Genomic DNA, 22,879 nt, shown 5'->3' with positions numbered 1-22,879 from the left:
GCAGTCAGGTGCAAGGCAAGGTATGTTGTGCTAAAAAGGACAGTACCTATTATTTATATCTAATAGAGTAGGGAGACTTTGAAGCTATTGAAGGCACCCTTATTTGTTGCAGTTGCATACTCTGCTCTACAAGGTGCTGAGAGATAGAAGGCCAATATCTTTAATAAAAAAGAAAACACCCATTATTCATATACTGATAGGACCTATCCATAGTCATATAAATGGGATCCAGAGTAAAGTATATGACTATGGAGAGTTTTCCTGATGTGCACACAAATCCATATAGCTTGAACTCTGCCAGAAAAAACATAAATTCAGAAGGGAACTGCATGGGATTGGTTGAAGTCCCAGTGATTTAATGAAACAGGTAATTAAATTATTTAAAGTATTCATTTAACACATCTGATAACAAGAGAAAGCAAACACTGATCATCTTTCACCCTTGCGGGGGACTGACCAAAATAAATTACCATTTTAAGAGATTTCAAGTTAGAATTCAGCTTAAGAATGTGATTCTATCTAAAAGAGATCAACACTCTGTCAGAGGGCAGGAGGTGGAATAGGAGCCACATATTTACTTTGGTAAAAAATACACTCTTTAGAGCCTGTTAAAAGTGGCAATCACAACTTACAACTTCACAACCGACCCAGCATCTTTGTTAATACCTGCAGAGAGGCTATAAGCTTTCCAACACCCTGATACATGGTACAGATGATACTACAAGTCACCTGGAGTTCTGCTCCCACATCATCGGGTTCACTTCAAAGCCTCGAGAGGAATTAGCAATCGGGATGTCATTTATCACCTAGCTGAGAACCACTTTTCTACAGGAGAGCTCGTCATACCAAGCAACCCACACAAGATATAATTAAACAATGTCACTGCTAGACAGATTAAAATTGCAGCTCAATAGAGGAACTCACTGTTACTAAGCAATTTCATAAATTAAGTATGTTCTGGCAGAGTTTCTCTGCAAGGTATTAGCAGTGATCCAAACACTAGTACCTAGCAAATTTCTTGAGCGAAATCCTGGCTCCATTAGAGCCAATGGCAAAACTCCCAGGCACTACTACGGAGCCAGGATTTTAATTTCTCATGCCAGCTGCAACACACTGCTACGGCTCTGGGCAAACTACACTAACTCAACCTCCCCAGTTATAAAAATGGGCCACTAACCACTGCTTTTGGAGATACTGTGGAGGATTCACAGAAGTGCCCCATACAGAAAAGGGCAAGCATTATCAAACACTGTGATTTAGCAAACAGGCTACTTCAGCAACTCACTGTCAGGGAAATACTCCACTGATACACTGCACTTTCAGCAGGATTAATTTCTTGTCCTGTGGAGGCTTGGTAAAACTACGTTCTGTATGAATTCCATGCACAGAAGACTGGCCCAAGCTCTGGTGCAATCCCCTCTCTCAGACTGCAAGATGACTATCTATCTTCACTATTTTGATATTTTGAGAACTGTATTTGGATGATCCGTAATGATCTTACCTACGTTAATAAGTTATGTTCTTTTGCAGGCAAAGCATAAATGTGAATAGTTGCCTTCAAAAGTCTGAGATTAACAAACACACACTGCTACACAAATGCACATATTAACTCTGGATAACGCACACATTTGTTTAAAATTAACTCTGGGGTGTTGCAAATAAGTTTTACGGCTGTATGAAGAGAGGCTATAAAATGAGACTGGGCTCCTTGGTAGGTGGCATGTTATATTTTTTTCAGAAATATTATTCCTCCCATATAAATGCACAACAGATGTAACATTCGACCTAAGCAATAAGATTTATTACTATTTTTAAAGCAAATTCAGCACAGCTTAAGAGAACACTGTACAGAATTCTTTAAGCTAGAAAGAGGTTCTTCTTATCATCGATGCATGTTTTGCACTTGTCAATTTTTGCCCTCAAAGCCAACCCACAGTTTAGCATTTTAGGCTTCTTACAAAGGTTATGACCCTGCAATTCAATCCTCTAATGTAGCACATAGTGGTCTCCCTCTAGTCACTCCAGGCATGGGCTCATATCTTTGCTTTTAATATCAAAAGAAATCTGCATGGCCTCTTTGGTCTCTGTTTGAGCCCAAAAACATTTCAGGTGATTTACGTTAAGCGTACTACCGACAACACATGCAATCAAAAGCAATTTTCACACATTGTTTGGCAATGAAAAAAAAGCCCACATTACAGCTGTGATCAAAGAACGGAATCTTGCTTATATTGTCTTATATTCATTTCTTTACCTCATGCACTTTTGTATAAATATTTATTGTTTCATATTTTCTTCAGAGGCCATAGTTCTTCTGTTTTCTAAAAATAACCTGCTTATGCATTGTCTTCTCTTTTCAAAGCACTGTTGTTTTTCCGTTTGTTAAGTTCATTTCCAAGATCTCTGTGCGTGGAAAGTAGTGAAAGAGGGATATGTGCAACTTTACTAACAAACATGTTGAAAATACCTAAAACATGAGGAACAATTTTTGGATAAACACGTTCAATGGTAAACACTCCTGTGAAAAAATCAATAGGTCTCCATGTCATGTAGTAATTTTGTATTTTGCATAAGGGCAAGAAACCTGAAAATTAAAACATACCTGAACATAATATTAAAATCTCATTTCAAGAAAATACTAATTTTTGTTGCTCAACAGCTTCAACTATCAAGTAATTTTTCAGTTTTTGCATTTCACTTTATCTAATATAATCCTGGATGGTCCAGCAGGAACCAACACTCTCTATTCACCTCAGGTGAATCCTGGAACTGACACTGTTGCATTCACATTGGAAAAATCAATGCATCTGAAAGTTCATCTCCTACCCCACCATGCACATAGCCAAACACTTAAAATTGTGAACCTCTGTACAGCCTCTGAAGAGAATCCTAGCATTAGTATACCACTTTCACCTCATTTTTCTGGTACAGACAACGAACAGCTTGCAATGAACATTGCTTTCTGATCCCAATCTCAAAGCACTGCACCAAATTTGAGGCTGTTCAAGAAGTCAAGCACATTCTCTTCCTGGACAAAGGCATGGGACAAAGTTCTTGGACACTCCTCCAGAAGATCCAGGCAAAACCAAGAATACTGCAGATCTGAGATCGTATCAAACACATCACCTCAATTTAAATGGATGCTTTCCCAATTCATCACGATTACATATGCCTGCAGATCCTCTTTGAACGGCTGTCCCCAAAATTCTTTAGTCGGGGAGTGGTTCATCGGTTAGCTCCCTAGACATGGAGCACTTTAGATAGCCCTTTGGTAGGAGGTATGCTGACAATCTTTAAGAAAGGCTGTAATCCCACTGAGCATCTCCCGTTGGTGATTGCACATCAGCCAGGACAAGAAGTTCACAGACTTTTTAAAGGTATGCATCTGTTCTCTGCCAGAGAAAAATCACACTAAGTCTTTACCTCTCATTAACTGCTGTCATTTCAGGGTACTGATATCCATACAGATGTTACATATTCTATTTTAAAAGTATCTGAGTGCATTTGCAGTGAGTATTGGGATTAGATCCACAGGCCAGGGAAGTTTCTACCTGTCAAGTGCACAAGCACTACTTTAGTTCTCTTTTGTCTTATATTGGTTTTGTTTGTTTGTTTCTACAAAAGTAATAGCAGTGGAAGAGGTGTCAGAAGCAAGCAACTTGGCCTGTTCATATATCCTCTTTAAGATTTGGCTTTATGCTAAGACTTTCTAGTATCTGCAACAGCGTCTGGATTCCTTTAACACATTGGGAACATCCATCTCTACTGTATCACATCTGTTTGGGGTAAGATTTGGCATCCAAGAGAAGAGAGTGCTATTTTCTCTCATAATGTCAAGAAGTTATTAGCCATTCCTGCTGTATGCTTTGTTGCCATGAGGGAAACATGATTCTCTGCCCACCTGCAAAGATACAGAGTCTCTTGGACTTGAAGAATGTCCTCAATCAGAGGCAGAGATCCTTAAGGAGCCGACCACCAGACTGTCAAATATTATGAAAAGATTGACTAGAGCATATCTCAGAACTGGAACTGGGTACTTTGTTACATAGTGCATTTTCGCCTACCCTTTGAGCAAATTTCAGTACAAGGTGTGGGGATTTCAAAGTACCCATTTTAAGAAGTAAATCACAGAAAGGCTCCTCTCAGACCGCAGGGACACGTGAGGGGTTTTTGTAGTTCTGTATCATCTGTGTAAGTCAGACAAGAGACTTTGTTCTATTGATACAAATGCAATGGATAGGTTGCATTGCTTCAAGAACAATGGTATTTTTAAAAATTTTGTTTGAGCTTTACCTTTTCAGATATTTTTAATATCTCCTGAAATATCTGATAACATAGTGGTTGGCAAAGGGAAGGAAAGGGGGGAAGAAAAAAGGCTGAAAAGTATTCTGGAAACAAAAGACAGTTAATCATTCATGTTGCCTACAATTTCTTTGGCTCACAAAAGTCTCAAGACAGACTTTTGCTTTATAGTTAAAAAAAAAAAAAAAAATCCTTTACTGTCCTACCTTCTCTCCTCTACAATGTATGATGGAATCCAGAGTCACAAACTGCCCGGACTTCACAGGCAATGTCCTAAAGCAGTTCACTTCATGTCTCCTTGACACCACACAGGCAGCCTTTCCCCCTAAAGCAAAGAATCTCACAATATCATTTTGTGCAACATTCTTTACATATTTTGACTTACACTCCCAAAGCACATTTATTTCAATCAGACTGTGAACATGGGGTTTTTTGGGGTTTGTTGGATTTTTTGGGTTTATTTAGCTTTTTCTTTAGCTTGATATTCTGCACTCTTTCTGAAGTTGGCCATTTTGATTAAAGATTTCACTTTGTTATGAAAGCAAATGAAGTACTTCAAATTTGAAAGAGTAGTGATTCTTCTTTTCCTTCTAAGAGTGACAAAACAGTATATGCAATTCAATACCCAAGATCAGTTCATTTTATCTGAAAAAGCAGCTTATCATGTAAGTTAACATTTGCTATGATTATAACCTACACAATGCTAATTTCCTATGTAAAGCCCCCATGGTGCTCATATGAGTCACCTTCACACTTTGGGAACATGGGCATGGGGCATCATAGGTCACTGGTTACCAGCCTTTGTTTTATTTTACAATACATTCATGATTCTCTGTATTCCAATGGCAATTACATCATGCTTGGTTGGCTCATGCTGGTATCTGATATTCCATGATTACCTGGGCTTCAAAGTGAGACAGTAATGCACATTTGTGTTACTCTCCCTTTAATGTAGTACAAAGCTGGACACCACTCAGAAAGAAATCCCTAAAATCCATTACCTATTTGTGATCATGTACAAACGGACATTTATCATGTTAAAAGAGAACCATATGTTAAAGTGGAGGCTAGAGCCCAATAAATCTTTTTGGATGAAATCCCTTTTCAAAAAAAGGAATAAAATAATTAACATTTGCTTTTGCCAGTAGAAACATTTGCTCATGAATCTCCTGGGAAGGGAAGGGCATTTAACCTTTTTACATGCCATCCCCTCAGACACCTCTGACCCCCACTGCAAAACAGACAACAAAGATTCCCGACTCCACACTGCTGATTAAACCCTTTGTAGGAAACATCTGGATGAAATTTTCTTGGCAGTTGATTTGAAAAGTATACAAGAAGCAGAACTAGGGAGCAGCCATAGTTCAGCTGAGTGACACAAAGATGATGCTATGCAAAAGCAGATTTTTCCCTGAATGCATTAACTCCTAAATATTAGCTTGTGACTGTGTGAGCAACCTCATTAGCAGAAGAAAAATATACGTCCTTCTTTACTCTGCATGCCAGTATAGAGAAGGAAAATGGGCTTTGAAAGAAACCCAACTCAGCAATCTCATTTTTTTAAAACAAAATAATAAAGGGCTTTAACAGTTTACCTGTCTAATACTTAAGTTCAGGTAAGTGTCATCCATGCCGTAACTTCCAAAAAACATTTCTTAAATTTGTGAAGGATTTCAAAACTGAGAAATTAACCAACAAACTGTATGTAATGCCTTCCTATCATCTCAGTCAATACACCCCCAGGCCTAAATTAGCAAAAGTGACCTATGATTTTCATGGCCTGACATTCAAAATAAAGGATGTCCCGGCCCTCTGCTACTTGAGCTTAAAGAGCCTGTCCAAGGCAGCTCAATGTATTGTTCACTTTTGGAAGTACAGACCCTGGAATTCTCACAGTTTTCCATACACACAACAGATCTAAAAGTGAGACATTTTCACTGTTGCTATTAAGTGAGTAGCAGCAGTGAAAAACCTACACAAACCAGGCTTATTTTACTCTGCAGCTGCTGTGGGAGAAGGAAAAAAAAAAAAAAAGGCAGCAGCAGAGAACAGCACCAGAGAGTCTGACACAAAGGTGCAAGAAAAAGAAAAGCTGTGAGGAACCTTCTGCTTCACAGCTGCCAGACTGAGAAAATTCCAGGGGATGGGGCAAGGAACGAGCAGAGACACTTCGGCCTTTTCCAGAAGCCAAGGCGAGGAGCGCTTCAGATTTATCAGACTGAATTAGAATTACTCTGACATATAAAAAATGAAAGCTTCAGCACAGTGCAGGGCCAGCAATCTGTAATTAGTTACAGTCGTTGAAAAGTCAATGGGGTATGGGAAGGGCTTCGAGTTTTCAGTTGGGGCACTGCTCTAAAGAAATACATTATCAGTATGTGCTTAAAATTCCTTGGTAAATATTTTTACATCATAAAGAAATTAACACATAGAGAAAAAATCTGGTCTAAACATTTTATCTCCAATCCAACCTTCACATTCTAAAGCACCCCTACTTATTTTGGCTACACCACTGCGATCCCAAATAGATCTAAAGGAGGGGCACCTATTCAAATCAGTACTGCTATCAGTTCCTCACTAAATGAACATATTCACAAACACCTTCTTAGATGTGTTTCAACTTATGAGAAACCAGTCTTTGAAATTTAGGAAAAAATCTGGCAGATAATGGAATGTAGACCAGAAATTCAATCACAGAATTTTAAGAGTAAGAAGAAATAAGTTCGGAGCTATTTTTCTTCTATCAAGACAAATAAAATATTGTAAATATTTTGTACCACATTATTCAGTACTACTACTGGAATGGTAATGAATAAAAACAGAAAAGAGGTTTATAGAATCCCAAATAAAATCCAGTATTCATCAAAAATAGTGGAAATAAAAAGTTGTCATGTAGAACATCTACATGTGAGGGCCACACCACTTGTTCAGGCAGGTAATATCAGTGTAGATTTAGGGTAGCCACCTGCCATGCATGCCATCATAACTCAAGCGAGTTGATTTCACGGCTAAAAGAAATAATTTAAGACTACTGCATCAAGGGAAAATCTGCAATTTTTTTAAGACCCTTTGACATAACCAGTGTATGCTTTGCAACTCCAACAGACACCTCCCTTTACACATTTGGTCTGCACCAAATAGGGAAGATGAGATAACATTCTGAAGCCAGCAATGTGTATGCAACCAACGAACAATTAAACTGAGTAGTAAAAAGCAGGTGACAGGAAAACATGGAACCAAGGCTTACAGTGTATCAAGAAATGTCCTTACACTTAAAAAATTATAATGCACTCCAAAATCCATTTGTTCAGGCAATCCATGTACAACAGAAGGCACTGTTATCCATATGAATCTATCAATTCTGCACAGCAAAAACCTGAGAAGTGCAACTCCATTAGATGCAGCCTGGCCCCTCCCAGTCATTCAGGTTCCTTGAGGACAAATGTTTCCTTTCAGTCCATCAAATTATAAAAACACCACAAGAATTTGTACATTACAGTAGCTGGTTAGAAAGAGCATTCTGGTGGGGGAAGCACACTGCTATTTTCCAGAAAAACTTCGGCAGCATTAAATTACCCTCCCCTACCACTCAGAAGTCATGATGATTTCAAGAAAATGTAATGATGAGACCCTTCCCATTGACCTTTGTAGCTGATCCTTCAGTTGCCACCAGGAGTACTTCCAGCAAAGTTAAATGCTGTGATCAGTCCTTTGTTGTCAAACGTGTAGCCACTTTGTTGTTCTATTGTCTTAGTCTCTAAAATTCAAAGAAGGGAAAGGATATGAAAAATAGTCTATAGAGAACACTTTTGCCAGAGACAATACAGCTCAGCTAAGAATTCAAAGCTGTGGAAAAAACTCTCAGTTGAGTCAGAATTTCATTCCCTAAATGCAGTGACAGTAATAAATTACACTCAGATTTTCTCTAAATGCATAAACACACAAACCTCTACAACAGAGCTGAGAAATTAATCCTCTACAGAATCAGTCTATGCTACACTATTCTGCATGCTTTTTGATTAAATCTGAATTAATTTTCTATGATGCAAGCTTTCTAAACATCTAAAACCTCACACTGACAGTGAAGGCAAAGTTAAAAAGTTACAAAACTGTTAAACACATAATAATCTATAGTGATCTTAGTCAAATGCCTGACTGACAGCTAGGTATTGTCTTAATTTGCTCTTCATTTCAAATGTCAGATTGTGCAAAACTAGTTTGTACCCTGTTTAAAAAGCAGCACATGTCAATGAGAAGGCAATTAATTAGAAGCAACAGAAATCTCTCTGACTAACACACACTTCCAGGCAAGGGATAACATAAGCACAATATCATACTCACGCTTCTCAGGAAATGTTAATTAGCACAGAGATTTATTCTCTCTGTTGTTACAGATTAGATGCAGTTCCAACATCCCTGCAACAGAGAAAATGGCTCCAGAGAAGTGACTCACCTGCAGCATTTCGCCGGTGTTCTGCTAATGTATAAATTTCCTGCAGCTGTTTCTTCTGATCCTCACTCAGTGGTGCTGTCAGTGAATGGTACCAGGCTGCATCTCGGCTCTGCACCGCTGTCAGAACAGGGATAGATGAAAAGTAATTATCAGGTTACCCTGCAAGTTAATTTCAGAAGAACAAAATGAAACACAGAGAATCCCTAGTTGGTTTTAAAACAGAATTTGCACTGCAAAAGAGGTTCAGTATTCCTGTCAGTTTTCTTAGCACAGAATCCCCACTGTAATAGAGGCAATCCATTTTGGGGAACTTAATTACATCCTCTGCTCTCTGAAACAGAAAGTTAACCATGTGGCCATTATTCATAGACAGTGATGAAGTGAATCTTTTAATTTAAAACATATCAAAACTAAAAGCAACAGGATTAGTCAAACAGGAAAGGGAGAAAATAATTTCTCCATTATGATTTTAACATCTAGAAAGTGACAAATATTTCTACATATAGGAGTCCCTCTAGTGACCGAGTCCCACTTATTTAGGCTGTGATTGAAAAGTTCTGAAAGAGAATACGAAGAGAATTAATCTCTGACTGTATTCAGTACCATTTCTTTTTTGGAGTACTTTTAAGCCAAAAAATCTTAGGACTAGCATTAGAAAGCAAGATCACATTTTCCAGTATCAATAATCTAAACTATGACTTGTAACAAAAAAAAGAGTTTTTCCCAGTGATAACCATAAACATTTCCAAACTATTTCATTATGTTACATTATTCTGCCAACTAGCAAACACATACCTAGAAGTGCTTGTGTAAAAAACTGGTATTCATCAACACCATTTTCAAGGTCAAGAGGTGTGCTGAACCCTTCAAGAGCAGTCTCTTCCAATGCATCTTCATCCCAGTCATCATCATCATCATCTTCATCCTCTTCCTCTCCACCTCCACCACCACCACCACCTCCTCCTCCACCATGGTTCTCTTGCATCGCCTGGCTCACTTCATTTGTCTCCTCCTCATCACTCGGTATCTCTTCTGCAAAAACATTGATGTGTTTTGTAAAACAAAGTTTAAAAAGTATGAGGAAACAATGACTTATGAATGAAGAACAATTAATAAATCTATGTTTTGGCTGGAAAGGGGACCTCTGTTAACACCCTTCCCCCAAAATCTTAGAATTGGAAAAAAGAAGCTGTTAAAATGTTTCCTACATTGAAGATCAGTTAAACTTTTGTTTCTAAGCACACCTGGGGAATGTGAAACTGCCATCTTTTTTCTTCTTTCATGTATGCAATTATAGGATCCAAAAATTTTGAGGAAATGTGTCTTTGACAAAGTGTTCCATCACTGTGCTCTTTAAATTATGAACAAATAGAGACTTGCATAGACTTCACAAATTGTCACAAAACAAAGAGAAAAACAGATGTAGACCAAATGACTGCCTGCTCTTCTTCAGAGTGCTCCTTTATTTGAACAAACTTAAAATAGCACCTTTTGTTTAGCTTTACCTTCCATTCTGCTTATGAAACAACTATTACACCCTGAATTAAACGCAACTCCAACATGCAGTTCTAAACACTGCTATTTCTTACTTAACGAAAAATATTTCTGAGTTATAACCAAGACAAAAAAAATTCCCCTCCAATTCCAAACCTTCAGCTCTTCCTGTGTTGACATTTTAGAAAGAATAAAGATGACTATATCTGCAACAAGCAGACAGACTGAATCACAAGACAGCGATGTGAAAATTACTGTGCTGTTTCCATACTGTATTCCTATGCATTTAGAAGAATTCTGTAATTCCATTATAGAACAATCATGTGTGAAATTTGAGTGGATTACATAATCTTACATCCAATCTAATTTTCAGACCTCAAACCATCTATCTCCTGTTCCAACGCAAATACAGCCACACATATATGCCTGCAGTGCTATGTAAAATTCACTCCCCACAATTCCCTCCACAAGGTATTTTTTGATGTTTTTTCTCTTCTGGCAGACACAGCAATAAAAGGTCTGTCTACTCCAGGAACCTCAGTTGTCTCAAACCCCATTTTGCAAATCACTTTCTATTTGGACAAAGAAGACTTGCTAGGATTTCCTTCAAAGTTCACCAGAACAGGTCTTTCAAATAGTTGGGTAGTAGGAACAGCTTCCTTCCAGGAATCAAGAATATAACCAGTGCCGTCCTGGCAAACTCCTATGTGAGACGATGGAGCACATTCACAACCCAGAAGAGTGGACTTGCAAGTTTTATTGTTACTCCCAAACCAGTATTACCCTTTCATAAAGTGTTAGCTATTATACATTGAAATGTTTTGATTACATTTTGGGAGGAAAAATCAATTCCTAAGATGATCTTTCAAGCACCCAGTAAGCCTAGCTATTTTCAGCAGACTAATGAGTCTTAAAAATGAACTGCAATTTCTTACCCCCTTTAAATTAAATCCAGACAAAATCCACAATGTGAAAAGGGGAGATTTTACCATTATCTTCTGCAACGTGTTTTTCATCTTTAGCATGATCCTCATGTTCTGTGAGTTCTCGTGAGGCGCAAACTTGTTTTAAGCCCAGGAAGAGGAGGAGGATTGAAGGGACAATCTGGGCAGCCACAGCATCCACTGCAGGCGGTCGGTTCTGCAATTCCATTAGGATGCTCAGTCCTATTATACACATCTTTCTGTCATGGAGTCTGAAACAACACACACTTGTTAGACAAAAAAAAGATTTTCACTACAAGGATATGTAGAGAGCATTAAAGTTCTGGTGCTTGACATGGCAGAAGACAGAGATAATGTCACAGAGACTATGTTCGAAGTCTATGTTCAAAGCTCCTAAACACATTATTTCCTTTGTTCTGAATGCAAGTTCCCCACTGGCAAGTACTTGTCCAATAACAATTAAATACATTTCAACCACTGGCCAAATTCCTGCAACAGCTGTTTCTGATTACCAAATGCAAAGTTTGTAATGCTAAATAAATACTGTTTAATAATTATGTAGAATATCTTGTCTTTAATACAGCATTTGATACAGATTATCATCATTAAATAGGATGGAAAATTAATTTGCCTTGGCTTCGATAGCAGTACTGTTGCAGGGATTGAAGTTCGCAAAAAGACTATTAGTGAAGAATAATGATAAATAAGCAGGAATGCACTGAATTGCAGGGTGCATTTATGGAGTGCCACAGGGCTAACTGTATTTAAACATATTTATTAAGAGTCTATCAGAATGGCTGTATTATACATCCAATTTCCAACACTAACGTGAGCCACATTCCTAACTCCAGTGAAAGCAGGGAAATAATTCCACTGTATCAAGAATAACTGGCAGTACACTCAAACAGGGAACTCGCAAATGAGTAGACCTCCACTAAAACAAACTATAGATAATTGAAGGCAAAAAAAATCATGAAATTAGTAGCAGAAAGATTTTTACGTGACCACAGCCAGGAAACTAGATAAGAGCCTATGCTCTTAAAAATAAGAATTGGTTTTCGCTTCCAGAAAGAGAAGTTATTTGCAAACAAGACAGGGAAAAATTCTCTAACTACCTCTGCAGATACTCTTTGGTTCTCCTTTACTGGAAACACCAGTAGTATTCAACTCTTCTCTTAACATTATGGTATTTTGCTATTAAGGGCTTGAGAGAAGCTTGTTTTGTTCGAACAATTCAATTTGATGCTGACAGCTTCTGTGCAAGCCTTCTGCAGGACAAGTAGTTCCAGCAATAAGTTTCAGCAAGACCTACAGAAACCAAGCAAACCTCCAGAGCTGGCAGAAAATGGCCATCTTCCAGACTCTCAGTAGATACTTCCATTACCGAATCAGTTTTACTTTGGAATGAAGGGGATAAAAGTTGAGAGAGAAGAAACTAACAAGATGGGCACCACAGACTGCGATGAAGCTTACAGGGGAACAGCCCGCTCAATCCATCACTTCAAACATTGCTATAGAAATACCATTTTAAAAGTGCTTACAATTTCATTACCAAAGATCCCATATAACATGCTACTGAACTATAATATTGTTTAATTAATACAAGTGATCATTTATTACAGCTTTCTGAACTTTACATGTGCTTAAACAAGGCTGGGGATCTGGAGGGATTTCATTACACCTCCCACGTTGTTAGGGCTTAATGAAGTGATTCCATTCTCAGAGTAGTTGACAACAACAATAAATTATATATGACCATGCGTAACATTATGATCACAGAAGACCTTCCAAGAAAAACAAAGTCAACTAGCATATCAAATGACATGCTTTGTCATGTTGGGTTTGGCCGCTCCATTTACACATGTTGAAAAATGTACCAAAACACAAGTAGGCGAAGAGCGTCCTTCCATCACTGCTAACTGCAATACTTCCTTTTCAGAAGGAATGGGGCAGAAAAGAGAGCATACAAACCAACCAAGGAAAATGAGTGAGGGGAACAGGGTCTGCTTTCACAAAAAAAAATTAAACCACTTACTCCTGTCAGTTTATCTATGTTGAAAACAAGCTCATCATCATTTGCTCTCATGCCAACACTGTGAAGACCAAAATCCAAGCTAAAGATGATGCTACCTATGAACGAAGCATAACTTTCTTGGGAGAGTTGTCCTTATTGCAAGTACAAAATGAAAGAACTTTCTCTAGCTCCTCTCTCTGCCAGGACCTTCATCCAAGTTTCACCAAAGCTCTGTAATCTATGCACAGCACTTCTATCCTGCATCTGGACACTGGGAAGCCATGAAATTTCTTCAAGCCCCAAATGTATACTCAAGCAATTTCAGTGTACATGCGCCAGAGCAGTTAATGACACTTGGCACTACCTTTTATGATACACTTGAAAAAGCTACAGTTACACAATGCCAAATGCAACACAGTAAAATGCAAAAAAAAAAATCTTAGTAATTAGTGGCTTAGCTTCATACCAAATTATCTTTTCTGGACAGCAAACAAAAGTGCAAGAATCAAGCGTTGCTGTTTAAAAGGGAGTCATCATTAGGAAGTAGCCCAAATGGCCAAAAAATACAGCGTATTTGTCATGCTCCATTTTCAAGCTTCTGAACAGAGAAGCTCTAAGAATGAACACACATCTTCAGAACATGCATGTTATTAGAAGGCCCAACAGGACAGAAGAAATCCAGGCATCAAGACATCTTCAAGACATCTTTAGTGAACCTGAGCCAGAAGGACACTTGTTTCTTCCACCCACCAGCAGAGACAAACAGCAGGACAAACGTCCGCCTTGCCTGAAGTTCAGCATTCTACTATGCCCCAGCTGTATCAAGTACCCACAGGACTGACAAAGCAAAACAGAGTTTTATGTCATTTACATATTTTTGTAATGGCAAAGAATGGTTTCAGGACCGTTCCTTTGCTATCAAAAGGCTCATTATTTCAGCACCCTTCCATCCGCACGAGGGACCCTGGATACAATTCTCCTTACTGTTTTGTGCTTCAAGATCCATACTTATTTGCTCAGCAGCACACAATAGTCCTCCCTAAAGATCACGGACTCTGCTTGCTCCCTCAATGGTGTATCAAGCCTGGAGTGCTAAACATGCAACACATGGCAGTGCAATGCATGACTCCTAGGCAAGTATTCTTAACAAGCTGCGTGTGGTCTTCATAAGCTGCGGGACCTTTTCTTGCTGATACACTTCCTTCCAATACAGGACAAAAAGATCTAAGTATCTTTTGTATTTTAAACAAAGCTTAAAGTATTTCAAAGGGAAATCACTAAGCCTTTCCTTTACTGGTTTGCTGTGCTCCTTTATGTGAGGATCAAGTTGCTTTCTATTACATCAGTCCAGTTCCTGGACAAACTGCAACTAATTAGATATTTCCTTCTAGTTGAAACATTGGAACCAACCCTGTTTTCCTATATAAGACTGGGATTTTATACACAACTCTGAAAAAACTAGGGTTTCTATTTAAACTCCTTGAACTCAAATAAATGCCCCTATTCAGCTTCCAGAAAAAAATAATCACTTATTTAGTTCTTCTTGAGGCAAGTTAGATTTTCCTTTCACCCTGGTTTCCATAGAAGAATTTTTATTATGAGAGTAAGCATAAGTCACGCAGAAGTCTCACCCAAATTTCAGGCTGTCAGGGAAAAGGTGGAAAGCAGTAAGGAACAAATATTTCTACAAACGGCTTTTCAGTCTCTTGCCCTTATTCAATTTGAAGTTATTGCAGAAAACATTTAGAAATAAATAAATACAATATACTGGGGTACCTGGGCATTATGGGCATACATCCACAGATATGTAATATCCACAATGACATACTGGATTTACGCACAGTCTTACAATGAGCTCTGAGCTCTCCTTGCCTGGATAATTTTTAACATTCCAAATTCCTAATCAGTTTTAAATAGTTTCCATATTTTTAATAACATGGAAGAACAGTTACTTGTCTTACCATAACTACTTTCCCGCCCCCAAGATGTATTATCCCCATGGATTCCATCTCATGCGTTCACAAGTGCTGCTCAAGAAATACTGCATTCTTTTGGCAAACACCGTTGGCTGCAGCCTGAGAGCGTGCAGACATGCACAACCCTACTGCTGACAGAGCAGGATCTATGGGTACTAGGAACTCACAGGAGCAGAAGGAGGACAGAAGGGTGTGAGATTTCTGTGGACAATGCATGTTGAAGAGCCACTGTTACCAGTAAGTCACAGATTTCCTGCATAGCTTACAAACAAATGGCAGTAAGATTCACCGGGTCCCTGACACCTGGAGGTGGACCTGCTTTGATCTTCTCCAATTTTTCGAGGATGCGTGAGTCTTCCAACTGATTTGAATTTAAGCCTAAAACTGCCTCTTGCTGGAAAGCAATCTAACTGTAAACCAAAGCAGCAGTGAATGATGGCTGGTGAAAAAAAGGACTGTACAAATCAGGGTGTCTACTGCCGTCTTCACTGATGAAGACATGAAGTCTGCAGGGGTGGACCCAAGGACAGATTTCAAGAAAGCCAAATCTTGATTGCAATACTATCTTTTCCTGTTTAGTTAGGCCTCTGAATATCTGCCTGCTGTTCAGACGATGACCTAAAAGCAAATGGTCTCTAGAAGCAGTGCTATCCTGAGGGAAAGGGATGAAGTCCCTCACATCACATCACAGTGGCTGACAAGCAATACTATAGCAAAAGCCCTACACCTGGAAGCCACATACTGAGGAGACAGTGCTGAAGGAAGAGTGATTTTTAGATTTAAGCAGTATTACAGATATTTTTTTCACTGCTGGTAGCAGCAGATCAAAGAGATACATTTAATCTGCTGCCATTCAAGTGCAGAGTCTGAGCAGAATCTAGCATCGTGATCTCCGTGTTTTATTTTCATAGGCTTTGTCAACTTTTGTTTCAGCTCTGAAGAAGTTAGTTGAACAGTAGTTGCACTAGCTGATACTTTTTGAAAAGCAACACAAAAGAACTGAAAGTTAAGCTGTAGCTCACAGGGCTACTTGAGGTTGGAGGCTAGTCATATCTGCAGCATTTTTCCCCTCTGGATCTGACTAGTTTCTCACTGAATGCTCCAAGATGAACTGTTTAAGGTTATAAATCTCTTTCATTTTTGATTTCTTTTAAAAAAGGAATGACAAGTTTACCACCTATATGGAATATCTTCTTTCATACTGTCTCTGTATGCATTCAGCATTCGATATCATAGAACCATAGAATCATTCAGGTTGGAAAAGACCTTAAAGATCATCAAGTCCAATTGTTAACCTAACACTGCCAAGTCCACCACTAAACTGTCTCCCTAAGTGCCTCATCCACACGTCTTTTAAATACCTCCAGGGATGGTGACTCAACCACCTCCCTGGGCAGCCTGTTCCAGTGTCTGACAATCCTTTCAGTGAAGAAGTTTTTTTCTAATATTCGATCTAAACCTTCCCTGGTGCAACTTTTCTCTTGTCCTATCACTTTTTACTCAGAAGAGACCAGTACGTGCCTCTCTGCAACCTCCTTTCAGGTAATTGTAGAGAGCGATAAGGTCTCCCCTCAGCCTCCTCTTCTCCAGGCTAAACAACCTCAGTTCCCTCAGCCGCTCCTCATAAGACTTCTGCTCCAGACCCCTCACCAGCTTCGTCGCCCTTCTCTGGACACGCTCCAGCACCTCATTGTCCTTCTTGTAGTGAGGGGCCCAACACTCAACACAGGATTCGAGGTGCGGCCTCACCAGCGCCGAGTACAGGGGCACGATCACCTCCCTGCTCCCGCTGGCCACACTATTTCTGATCCAGGCCAGGATGCCGTTGGCCTTCTTGGCCACCTGGGCACACTGCTGGCTCATATTCAGCCGGCTGTCGATCAACACCCCCAGGTCCTTTTCCGCCAGGCAGCTTTCCAGCCACTCGTCCCCCAGCCTGTAGTGTTGCATGGGGCTGTTGTGACCCAAGTGCAGGACCCGGCACTTGGCCTTGTTGAACCTCACACAATTGGCCTCAGCCCATCGATCCAGCCTGTCCAGATCCCTCTGCAGAGCCTTCCTACCCTTGAGCAGATCAACACTCCTGCCCAACTTGGTGTCGTCTGCAAACTTGGTGAGGGTGCACTCTATCTCCTTGTCCATATCATTGATAAAGATATTAAACAAGACCGGCCCCAGTACTGAGCCCTGGGGAACACCACTTGTGACTGGCTGCCAGCTGGATTTAACTCCATTCACCACAATCCTTTGGGCCCGGCCATCCAGCCGTGGATATGCAGTAGAAAAAATGACAGCACAAAGAGCTGAATCTCAAGAACTTTGCTTCAGCCATTAAAAAAATCAGTACATGGAAATCCTAAAAAGTCTTGCTCTTCTCTAAAGTTGGCAGATATAAAAATAACTTAGTAATTAACAATAATACTACCACAAGGTGTGGGAAAGGTAGATGTAAAGCCATTTTTCAGCCACTGGCACTCCAAAAGAAATGAGGGACTTTGGGTCCTTTATGCCTTCTTTGTCACCAACTCAAGTAACCTCTCTAATTGATAAGATGTGTATTTATGTAAGATACAGGATGTATTGTAGACATTTTGTATACACAGCAGAAGAAGTCAGAATGCTTGTGATAATATGAACTGTCTGTTTTTGTTATAATGAATAAGATCTTTTTTCCCCCCACTTCTTAACCATTTAATTTAGCACTTTTTTTTTTCCTTCAGGGAGAGACTGCTATGGTAACACCTTCAAATACAGACACGAATGGGGAATCTGCACAAAGCCTGTATACACCTAAGCAGGCAATTTCTCTTGTATCTCCAAGTGGTTTTCATTCTAGTAAAACAGTCGGAATTAACATGCAGACCTGAAATAAGGCAGTCTGTGCTGCAAATCTACAAGCTACTGCACTTTCATCCTCATCCCACTAAACTGTGTACTTAGGACAGAGGAGGGCAGAAAAGAATTTTTATCGCGAACATTTGGTATATGTTTTAAAAATACTACAATAGACATACCGAGAGCAAAATCTGCACATACTAGTTGGTCATTGATTGAGTGGGAGTCACTGTTTTATTACAGTTATGAAAAAGGTAATTCAGTGCTACAATGCACCACACAGTCTAAATCCAAGATGGACACTGAGGCAATAATGCAGCTAGACCAAGATACCAAGATGGCATATAATTCTGCTCAGGAAAGATGAACTCAAATAAGAATAGGTATGGACAAAAGCTATTTGGATGACTGGAGAGTGGAGAAACCATTTTATAAGAAGCCCCCTAGACACTTGTTTAGAATTGGAAAGACAAGACTGTACCAATAAAAAACAGATAGGAAAAGAATACCAATCTAAAATAAGGTATGCATCTATGGGTCAGGAGCTACCTGTCTTGGCCCATGCTCACTCATGGCATGAGTCCTAACAAACTGACACTTCACTTAGTCTGTTGGCATAGACTATGCACAGAGAAGACACATTCCAAGCCTATACATACATCTGCAGTCAGATGTCAGCCTCCAGTGACAAAATGTAATCATAGCAGGAGGGTGAGAGGTAGCTGTTAACTACATCTGACTGTCTGCTTTGCCCTTAAGTGGATTTGAATCTCACAGTCAGACGCCACATCTCAGCTGAGAGGCAAGCACTAACTGTTGAGCACTGGACTTCACATCCACCCAGCATCAAGCGCACGCTTAGCTATGTAACGACAGGCTTTGTCCTCCTTCATTTACTTTACAAATGCTCGGCTGCTGCCGAAGTGTACACTAGTGCAGTGTACACACATGTACAAGGAAGGTCAGAATGAAGTTTAAGTTGAGGAGTATGCTAAACAGTCACTACATCAATAGCATAATGACAAATATGCAAAGTTGATAATGAACAACTTGCAGGGATTAAAACCAGGGTGTGGGATTCATTGGACAGAAAAACATTTTTTTAACATTAAACAGAACAGTTAAAAATACTTTATAAAATATAGAAGAGAAAATATGTATACACTGTGTTTCAGAAAAAAAGTTAAGATCTTGCTGACAACCTGCTGGTCAGCTCTGAATATTACCCTCACTGCATGCTGGACCATCTCTTGGAGAAGCAGATAGTTTGTGATTAAGGAACTTAAAAGCTGAAATACGTATTGCAACCTTGTATCCTTGCAACACAGAAAATTCAGCACATAGCTCAACAGACCCGGAAAAGTTAAATGGACGTAGGTCACCTTTACTGGCATCACAGCAATTAGACCTGCTGTGGATTGCTGTTATTTAGACTAACCAAGGAATGAGAACTCTTTCATCAACATGACCAGGGATACAAATAGAAGTGAACAAAACATCAAAAAGTGTAAAAAGGTTTAAAAGAAAAAAACACAATACATGCCCAAGAAAGCAGTCTGTGTCATTCATCCACTGGTTTATAAACTGTGCGGTGATGGGCTCAGGATTGTGTGGAAATCTGATGTTCTCTAAGGTGTGCAGAAGTAGGTCAGGATTGTAGTAGAGCGCAGCTATGGCAACCTGAAGACACATGGTACGAAGCTCACTTGTTTTAACTCCTCTGGTTAACCGCTCCAGAACAGCCTCCACAAAGAGTGGAATACACTGGACATATAAATATAAAGGAGACAAAAAGAAAAAAACAAACCAACAAAACAGGCATTATACATGTTGCCAGATTATACAAAAGTTTAAAATACTTCTATCAGAATTGATTTCCAGAGTTAACTGAAGTCCGGGTGTAGCCTAGGAACTCATTCTATTCACTTCCTAGTAAAAAAGCATTTTAAGCCTCTGATTACATGCTTATAAATCTTCCCCAAAACAGCTATTCTCTGAGCTAAAAATTGCCAATGTTATTTTCAACACAGAGGAGAATATTTGGGGCCATTTGGTGGAATTTGTTCCAGCGTCTATAAAAGGTTTAGAAAAGAACTCACAGACATTCTCATCTTTGAATAAAGTTATCCAACAATTTCAAAAGTAACAGGCATTAAAAATGAAATTACCTAAATCTGCGAGAAAAAGAAAAGTTTTTCCTAATAAATGTAGTATGATGTTAAATTTCTTATAAAAGTTTCAAATGAGTTTATTCAGATAAAAGCAAGTACGCACAAATTTCTACACAATGAAATAAATACCTACATATATTTCAATGTGCAGGTTTATGCTTTATAGTAATTTGGGAAACTTTATGAATGTTTTAGTTTATGACTTTTAGTTCAGTTTGCAATCATTTTAAGTCACAGAGTTGTGGAGCTCAATTAAGCACTCCACTACATTTTTCTTTCAGTACAAATGCATACAATTCACCTTAATCCCTTCCAGATTTCTTTTAAAAATAAAATCTTTCAGGGAACATTTTTTATCTTCAATGACTTCAGATTTACATTAGTAAAGTTATATTGGTTTCAATGAAAGTAACTGAAAATTTATCACTGAAGTCCATGGATTGCACTGTTGCAACATCAAATATGATATGTTAAAGTAATTTAGCCTAGAGCGTTATGTAAAACATGAGACCAGAATTTAGCCCTTAATAGGAAAAAGACTACTATCTAGAAGTGTGTTCGAAGAAACTCTGGAAAATTGTGATTATTTTTTTCCAAGCAATCACAATCCAGCCACGCTAGAAATTCTTCATTCCCAAATGCACTGAGTAATTCAAAATACTAAAAAGGACCAAGTTCATATTGCTTGGAGAAACAACTTCAGTAGCTGGATACGTATAGTTAACCTCTCAGCCACAATAGTTTTAACAATGTGTGTTTTTCATCAAAAGGGAAAACCTATTAGAAGAAAGCAAAAAAAGACAATCCCACACATCATACTATATCATTATCTATACTCATTTTCCAGTCATGCCCACTAATCTCTAACCTAAAAAAAAAAAAAAACCCAACAAAAAAAAAAACCAAACCCAACCTTACAAATTCTCCTGAGCTCATTTACTTCTTTCTGTATTTCTCCCCATTCCTACACTTTACATTTTCCTCAAATCCTCTAATTTCAACTGCTTTTCTCAGGAATCATACACATATCATTGGAAACCAGTAAGAGAGAAAACCTGCTCAATATATATCACCTGGTCAATACCCCGTCCTTTGCATTGAAGAACAATTACTTCTAGGAGTTTGGCTGCATGGCACTCTGCATCTTCTCCTGCATCTCCTGTTAATACCTAACAACCAGAATGACAATTCAGTTTATCAGTATTAATCACTAATAACTTTGAAAACAAGTGCTCCTGTACCTGCATACATCAAAAAACCTCTACATGGCATATACATATCTATTCAAGCTATATTTTGTGAGGAATTAAGACACATAAAAAACCATCTCTACAGGACCATAAACAAAGATAAGTGGCTAAAGATGAATTTAAAAATGTAGAACAAATTGCTATAGTTCTTTATGAATGTTCATATTCTTTATATGTCATAGCTTTCCCTTTTTTAAAGGAAATGTTACTTATCAGAATCATTGATGTTTTCCACATTCTGTTTTCCTTTTTTTACTTCAATTCTAATAGACACTGGCAGATTAACAGCCTGGCAAAGTGAAGTCCTATCTCTAGGCTAGTTTCTGATTAAAACCAAGATGTTTGCAATCATTCTATGTATATGCACATACATGTGAAACTGACTGCTTTTTCTCAGTACATTTCAGCCCTATGGTCAGTGTCAATCAAACCTGACAAAGAAGCAGAATTCTCAAACACATTCAATTTCTGTAAGTTTATTCAAAATAAGCAAGTAGCTAGATGCCTAACACTCTATAATGCCCAAAATCAGAGAAAGGCTGCAGCGTGATCTCACACTTCATTATACATGAGAGAATCAGCATAAAAGAGAAACATTATAAACGTAGGAAGAACTTCAAATGAGTTCGCACCTTAGCTGACAACTAAAGAATCCAATCGCAACGTACACAACCCAAGGAAATCACGCTTCATTAATTCCTCTACTTACCAAAATAGCTGTTCATAGAAGAGAGTCAAGACGAAAAGCAACTTTCTCCCACACAGATTTGTGCGTGTAATTTTTCAAAAAGCATGTCACTTAAAAAGTGTGAAGGTGCTATGTGTACTCGGAACTGAGCCGAGACCAAATTTCATTTTGTCCTGAAATGACTGGCCACCACCTGGCATGTTCAGGTCACTCCACTAATCTGATTGTTAAGTACCAGTGGTAAATGCAACAATAAGTAAGAATCAGAAGCCTTACCTTTTTACACATAGCATAGATGATTTCTAAATGCTTTGGGTTAGACAGTAAAGTATCAGTGTCAATGGTCACATAATTATGCAAGAGAGGCATCATATCTGCAGAACAGGGAGAGCAACAGAGAAAAAAAATTACAAACTAATCCATGCAAGTGCTAACCAGTGAGGCTGTAGTCCTATAATAGAATTCATTAGCTCAGATTCTTGAACATGGTTGGAAATTCAAACTCTGCAAAAGTGTATTCTAGCAGAATTCTTCATAAAGTGCACCATGCAGGTTGCATTCTCAGAAGAGGAAATAGAATAGGACTGAATTTTAATGAATTAATTTGTAGTTTCACATTAACTTTGTATATTTCAGCTTTCTTTGAGTTCAGGACCTCCTACAATAACTGATCAAACTGACAGATTTCAACATGCTTTTCCTACTTAAATATGCTCCTGTTACACTCCCACATTAAACAGACAGTCAGGGCA

At 38.7% G+C, this 22,879-nt stretch overlaps 1 protein-coding gene across 2 annotated transcripts in view; it reads right to left on the bottom strand.

The window, feature by feature from the left end:
• Window positions 1-7,959: 7,959 nt before the first annotated feature.
• IPO8 (importin 8) overlaps window positions 7,960-22,879 on the bottom strand; it is a 46,021-nt gene continuing 31,101 nt past the window's right edge. The window contains exons 19-25 of one of the 2 annotated variants that reach the window (XM_059816490.1): window positions 22,404-22,501; window positions 21,263-21,358; window positions 19,553-19,782; window positions 11,239-11,444; window positions 9,551-9,787; window positions 8,756-8,872; window positions 7,960-8,059 (exon numbers count right to left, since the gene is read on the bottom strand). In XM_059816490.1, coding sequence (XP_059672473.1) covers window positions 7,962-8,059; window positions 8,756-8,872; window positions 9,551-9,787; window positions 11,239-11,444; window positions 19,553-19,782; window positions 21,263-21,358; window positions 22,404-22,501 — 1,082 coding nt within the window. In that variant the 3' untranslated portion in view covers window positions 7,960-7,961. The remainder of the gene's footprint in view (window positions 8,060-8,755; window positions 8,873-9,550; window positions 9,788-11,238; window positions 11,445-19,552; window positions 19,783-21,262; window positions 21,359-22,403; window positions 22,502-22,879) is intronic. The other variant, XM_059816489.1, reaches the window with a different exon arrangement.

The sequence above is a fragment of the Gavia stellata genome, chromosome 4, assembly GCF_030936135.1.
Source record: "Gavia stellata isolate bGavSte3 chromosome 4, bGavSte3.hap2, whole genome shotgun sequence".
NCBI classification, from domain to species: Eukaryota; Metazoa; Chordata; class Aves; order Gaviiformes; family Gaviidae; genus Gavia; species Gavia stellata.
This window is presented reverse-complemented; position numbering and strand designations above follow the sequence as displayed.